General features: G+C 41.7%; 1 protein-coding gene across 1 annotated transcript; it reads left to right on the top strand.

Moving 5' to 3' along the window:
- The first annotated feature begins 2419 nt into the window (after nucleotides 1-2419).
- On the top strand, nucleotides 2420-4577 carry LOC131243229 (pentatricopeptide repeat-containing protein At1g08070, chloroplastic-like). Its single transcript, XM_058242427.1, has one exon. It carries the CDS (start codon nucleotides 2884-2886, stop codon nucleotides 4498-4500), a length of 1617 nt encoding a protein of 538 aa, XP_058098410.1. The 5' UTR covers nucleotides 2420-2883; the 3' UTR covers nucleotides 4501-4577.
- Nucleotides 4578-6466: the final 1889 nt, after the last annotated feature.

Raw genomic sequence — 6466 nt, 5'->3', positions numbered from 1 at the left:
TTTCAACACTGAGGTCTTGGTATTGATTCCCTGGTGGGCGTGGCTAACAGTGAAGTGTGAACTGACAGTGGGTGTACTAACAAGCTAACACACAAACAAAAAATAATAATAATAATAATAAAATAACAAAACGGCCAGTAATTCTAAAAAGATAGTTAGCCTTTTGATCAGCATCCTCCAAAGAGCAGTGCATGTATCATGATTTTCTTGTCGTAACTCAAATGATCATCTCCTAAATGGAGTTTAATTAGATGTTTGGGGGCATACCATGAGGTGAGTATGGCATTCAAAGTTCAAACCGTGCATCTGAGTGTGCTGCGCCATGTAGATGAGACGGCCCAAAGCTTGCGCAGATCCATGACTTAGGTGGGCCCCACAATTGAAACCGAAGGTAGAAATCCTACACTAAACCTCCAAAATCGAGTGGAGGATTTTTTTTAAAATTTTTTTTTTTAATTTTTGGCATCCCTTCATCTAGGTGAAGTGCAACTGATGAATGGTTTTGACGGAGCACACACCACAGTGGACCCCACACACAGTCACAAATTTGGATGTCATACACCGTCATGCTAGCTCACGTGGCTAAACTTTGTTCCTTTCCCCAATCAATTTAAGGGGAGACTAAAAATCCAGCTGATGAAATCATTAGGTGGCCCACACCATGGGGAATAATGGAAGGAGACCCACCATAAAGAAGTTCTGTATTCAGTGTGGGACCATGTGAAAACGAGCAGATCCGGTTGAAAAGAAAGAAAGAAACGGAGTGACTTTTGGCACCATTGATGTTATAATTCATCATGTGAATAATTCCACCATCCCACCATCACAAAGCCCTATATCCAGTGTTGGCCCATGTGAAATGAGCGCATGTTTTCTGGAAATTAGAGAGAAAGGAAGAAACGAATGCCTTTGCGCACTATTCATTTTATAATACACCATGTTAATAATGGGAGGAGACAAACCATGGAAAGTTCTATTTTCAGTGTGGGCCCATGTGAAATTTTTTACATCTTGTTTCAAAGAAAGAAAGAAAGAAAGAAATTAGTGCTTTTGTGCATTATTCATGTTATAACGCATCATGTCAACGATGGGTAGAGACCCACTATCGAAAAGTCCTGTATTTAGTGTGGGTCTATGTGAAATGAGCCATGTAAAGAAAGGAGTTCCTTTGAGCACAATGCATCCTTCATTTCATCAAATAAGATTAAGTTCAGTTTTTTCAGTTTAGATGTATCATAAACTAGACATTACACATAATTTATCATCTGACCATTGGATTGTAAACATTCATGGGATGGTTTTAAAATGAAAATCACCACAATGTATGTGTTATATCCACACTGTCCATCCATTTTGCTAAATCAGTTTATTGCATGGTTTCAAGAATGAGGGAGATCCAAAGCTACACCCTCATCCATAGCTCAAGTGGTAGACTGAGTGAAAGATACCTCTTTTCAACACTGAGGTCTTGATATCGATCCCTAGTGGGGGTGGCTAACAGTGATGTGTGAACTGACAGTGGGGTGTGCTAACAAGCTAACCAAAACAAAAACTAAAAATAAAAAATAAAAAATAAAAAAAAGAAGACCCACGGCTCAAACCATACCACAAAAAGTAATAAGGATTGAACACCTATCATTGAAAACTTCTTGGGGTCAATAAAAGTTGTGGATTAAGCTGATACCCATGTTTTTCCTTCATTCAGGTCTATGGGACCTTATAAATTGGTTGGATAGCAAATAAACATCATGTTGGGCCATAGGAAGGTTTCAATGGTGGGCATTGTTGTCCCCACTTCTTTATGTGGTGTGGTCCACTTGAGCTTTTGATATGGCTCATTTTTAGGACAATAACCTAAAATGATCTCGATAAATTGATGGACGATGTGGATATAACACATACATCATGGTGGGACCCACTTGGTGACACCGGTGCCACCAAATCCACTTCGCCTGCCACTCTTTAAGTGCAACAAAAGAGGGGGAAGTGGATTAGGTGTTACCTGGGTAACACCTTAATGGGTGTTACCCTTGCCATGTGGGCCGACCCAGTGAATATTTTGTATATCCACTCTGCCCATCCGTTTTTACAGGTCATTTTAGGGTGTGATCTCAAAAATTAAGCAGATCCAAATCTCAGGTGGACCATACCATTGGAAATAGTGGTGAGTGGCCATTAAAAGCTTTTTGTGGGACACAAAAGTTTTGGATCAAGGTTATATTTATATTTTCCCTTCATCCAGGTCTGTTTGACCTTATCAATAGGTTAGTTGGAAAATGAACATTGTGGTACGCATTGCTGTAGACCTTAGGATGTTTTTAATGGTGGCCGTTCAATCACAACTGTTTCCTGTGATGTGGTCCACTTGAGAGTGTTATGTTGTCCTAAAATGGGCTGGAAAAACGGATGGACGGTACGGATATTCAACACATCATTAAGATGGGCGCCTTCAACACCCACTAGGTGTTAGCCCGATAACACCTAATCCACTACCAAAAAACACAGTAGCAAAACTCATAAATAAGGTAGAAACGCAAGTCGCATTCTAAGAGCACCCACATCATACGTCAAAAAAAAAAAAAAAATTTAAATACCACTGACCGTTATAACGGTCGAATTATCAGCAGTGTATTTCAAAATTTTTTTAAAAAAAATCTCTCCTCTGTCCAAAAATCCTCTGCTAAAATAGGGAAGTTTTCTCTGATACTCGCCCCAAAATCCTCCCTACGACTGATAGAAGAGAAATTCATCTCACTCCTGCAATCATGTGGTAAAAATCTCAGACACCTCCAACAGATTCATGGCCAGATAATCGCCCAAGGGTTGGAACAGAATGGGTTCGTCTTGCCAAAAATCGTCGCTGTGTGCTTCGAATCGAAGAAAATGGCGTACGCCCACAAGGTGTTCGATCGAATTACTGAACCCAACGTCTTCGTTTGGAATGCCATGTTAAAAGGGTACTCTGAAAATGGGTTCTACACTGAGACGCTGACCCTGTTCGATCAAATGAGGAAGAGAGAAGTGAGCCCGAACGGTTTCACATTGCCCTTCGTGCTCAAGTCGTGCATGAAGACATCGTCTCTGAGAGAAGGCGAGGAGCTGCATTGTGTTGTTATCAAAGGTGGGTTTGACACAAACCAATATGTTGGGACGACACTGATTGATATGTATTCAGGTGGGGGAACAATTGGGTCTGCTTATCGGGTGTTTTTAGAATTGCCCATGAAGAATGTTGTTGTGTGGACAGCAATCATCACAGGATTCATTTCAGTCGGTGAACTGGAGTCTGCCCATCGCCTCTTTGATCAGGCACCAGAGCGCGACATTATACTGTGGAATACGGTCGTATCTGGGTATGTGGGATCCGGTGACATGGTGATGGCGAGACGGATCTTTGATGAGATGCCAAACCGCGACATTATGGCTTGGAACACTGTCCTAACTGGGTACACGAACAGTGAGGACTTCGAGGCAGGTGAGAGGTTTTTCCAAGAAATGCCCGAGAGGAATGTGTTCTCGTGGAATGGATTGATCGGAGGGTATGCTCGCAATGGTTGTTTCTTCGAGGTATTGTCTGTTTTCAAGCGAATGCTCGCTGAGTCTGAAAGCACACCGAATGACACAACGCTTGTGACAGTGCTGTCTGCATGTGCGAGACTAGGAGCTCTTGACGTGGGCAGATGGGTTCATGTATATGTGAAAACCAATGGGTTTAATGAGAATGTCTATGTGGGGAATGGACTGATAGACATGTATGCCAAATGTGGGAGCATCGAGAATGCAATCGATGTATTTAATGACATGCACTCGAAAGATCTGATTACATGGAATGCCATAATTAATGGCTTAGCAATGCATGGGCGTGGGACCGACGCCTTGAATGTCTTCAACCAGATGAGGGAAGCTGGAGAGAGACCCGATGGGGTCACCTTCATCGGTATCTTGTGTGCTTGCACACATATGGGTCTAGTCGAAGATGGGGCTGCATACTTCCAATCAATGGTTGAGGATTATTCAATCAAACCACAGATTGAGCACTACGGATGTATGGTTGATCTTCTAGGCCGCGCAGGACTGCTCTCCAAGGCAATGGATTTCATTAGGAAGATGCCGATGGAGGCAGACTGCGTTATCTGGAGTGCTTTACTTGGGGCCTGTCGGATTTACAAGAACGTAGACCTGGCTGAATTTGCACTTGAACGGCTTATCCGGATTGAACCGGAGAACGTAGCAAATTATGTGGTACTTTCAAATATATATGGAGCTGTTGGGAGATGGGAAGATGTAGCAAGATTGAAATTGGTGATGAGAGAGATTGGTGTTAGGAAATTGCCAGGCTGTAGTCTGATAGAAGTGAATGATGGGGTAGTCGAATTCCATTCACTAGATCAGCGACATTCGCAAACAGACAATATTTATAGGGTCTTGAGGGGAATGACAGAGATGTTGAAATCAGCAGGATATGAGCCAGATCTTGAAGAACTTGGGGAGGGAAGTTGAAAAAGAAAAGCTATGATCTGAGCGTTTGATAGGAAAACACATGGAAAACTACTTTCCTTGGGATTTAATTTTGTGATTCTCTGTTTTTTTTTTCTTGGATTGTGTACTCGCAACACTCTCAACATCAATTCGACTTGATCGAAATGCGGGTTGAGCTAATTTGATATATAATAATTGATCTCTTTTTTATTCTAAAACTCATATACATCATTATTCAAAGACCCGAAACCTAGACTTGACTCGATGTTCAGCTGGGTCAGTAACCATCTTCCAAATGCCTTCCACCGTAGCCAAGTCATTAGAAGATTTTTCTTTAGGTGGCACCAGATGATAGACGAGTTTAAGATATGCAGCCAGAAATTGGCGGCACTCGGTCGAAGCCGACTTTAGGTGTAGTGGTCTTTCTCTCGTCTACATGGGAGGAAATGAAAGCGAGGATGAACAAGCAGTTTCTACATCTAGGTTATAAGATTGTCTCATTTTGAGGCATTCTTGCATTCCGTCTGGGTAATCTTACTAATGTTATTGCAATAAGCCCAACTTGACTTGATGGGGAGATGAAATTTGAGAAAGACAACCATTTTGTCATTTGCTTGATATTGTAATGGATTCACGGGAGATGGTAGCTTTGAGGCCTAGCAGCGTTGATGAGGTGTATAGAATATGAGAATAAAGATTGGTTATGCACAGATATCTTCCACACATGAGTGATTTATGAAGTAAAGGCCATTAAGGTCATTATGTATAGGGCTGCAACTTGGGTTCTGTTCAATCCGAACCCAACTGACCCAACCAAATTCGGGTCAGGTTGCCATGGTCCTTGGGTTGGATTAGGGCTGGAAAAGTTTGCTCTGATTTGAAATCAGGTTGGGTACGAACTGAGCAAATTCAGGTCGGGCTAGATCAGATTGGGAATAATCACATGTAAATGGATCGGGTGGGTTGGGTTAGGTTTGAGCAATAGAGGAATTCAGGTTGGGCACCTTAGGTTGGAATCCAGGTCGGGGTGTGGGTTGGGTCCTCATGAGGTCGGGTTATGATTGGGTTGATCCTCAACCCAACAAGCTGCACCCCTCATCATGACAGCATTGATAGCTTGAACATTGTCTCACAAAGAATGGTAGATCAGCTTAAAGATTACAGTACAAACACACCTAAAATCCACTAGTCTTGCTTGGTCGAATACTGTAAATCTGCAATGACCATTGTCGTCTGGTGAATTACTCACTGGAACAACATTACACTAATTTTTTTTGTTTAAGATTATTTCAATGGGGGTTTACAACATCCTATTAGGCCATTCATCGGTGTATGTTCTATGCATGCAGTATTATGGTTTCATCAACGCTTGTATTTTATTTATTTATTTTGAACATTGACAATATTATTTCTAAAAGGCTGAAGCTGGATACTTTAAAAGAAATTTACTACTCCCTCCAACAAACTGGAAAGGCATCAATAACCTTTGATGCAAATGCTCATTCCATTGCAAGAGATTTGACCCTACTAAAAATCTCTAAAACCTGACTCTTAATATCTCTGAAACAACAGCCATTCCTTTCTAACCATATTTTCCAAATACCTGCTAACAAACTAAGCTGCCAGATTTTCTTTCTGACTTTCCCAGTAACCCCACCATGCCATATCACAAGAAAGCTATCAACGGAATTCGGCGAGACCCAAGAAACTCCAAACAACTTGAAAAAAAATATCCCACACTCCTGCAAATGTACAACGGATGAATAGGTGATCCACCAATTCCTCGTCTTGAAAGAACAAAAGAAATTCATTCGGAAGAAGACCACCTCTTTTGCGAAGGTTTACTGTTATAATCTTCTTCCTCCCTACGAACCACCCAAACGCCACCACCTTTGTAGGAGAAGGTTTACTGTTATAATCTTCTTCCTCCCTACGAACCACCCGAACGCCACCACCTTTGTAGGAGCATTGTAACGCCAAACAAAGG

This window comes from Magnolia sinica, chromosome 1 (assembly GCF_029962835.1).
Source record: "Magnolia sinica isolate HGM2019 chromosome 1, MsV1, whole genome shotgun sequence".
Lineage (NCBI taxonomy): Eukaryota > Viridiplantae > Streptophyta > Magnoliopsida > Magnoliales > Magnoliaceae > Magnolia > Magnolia sinica.
Note: the sequence above shows the minus strand (reverse complement) of the source record. Positions and strands in the feature narration are given on the sequence as shown.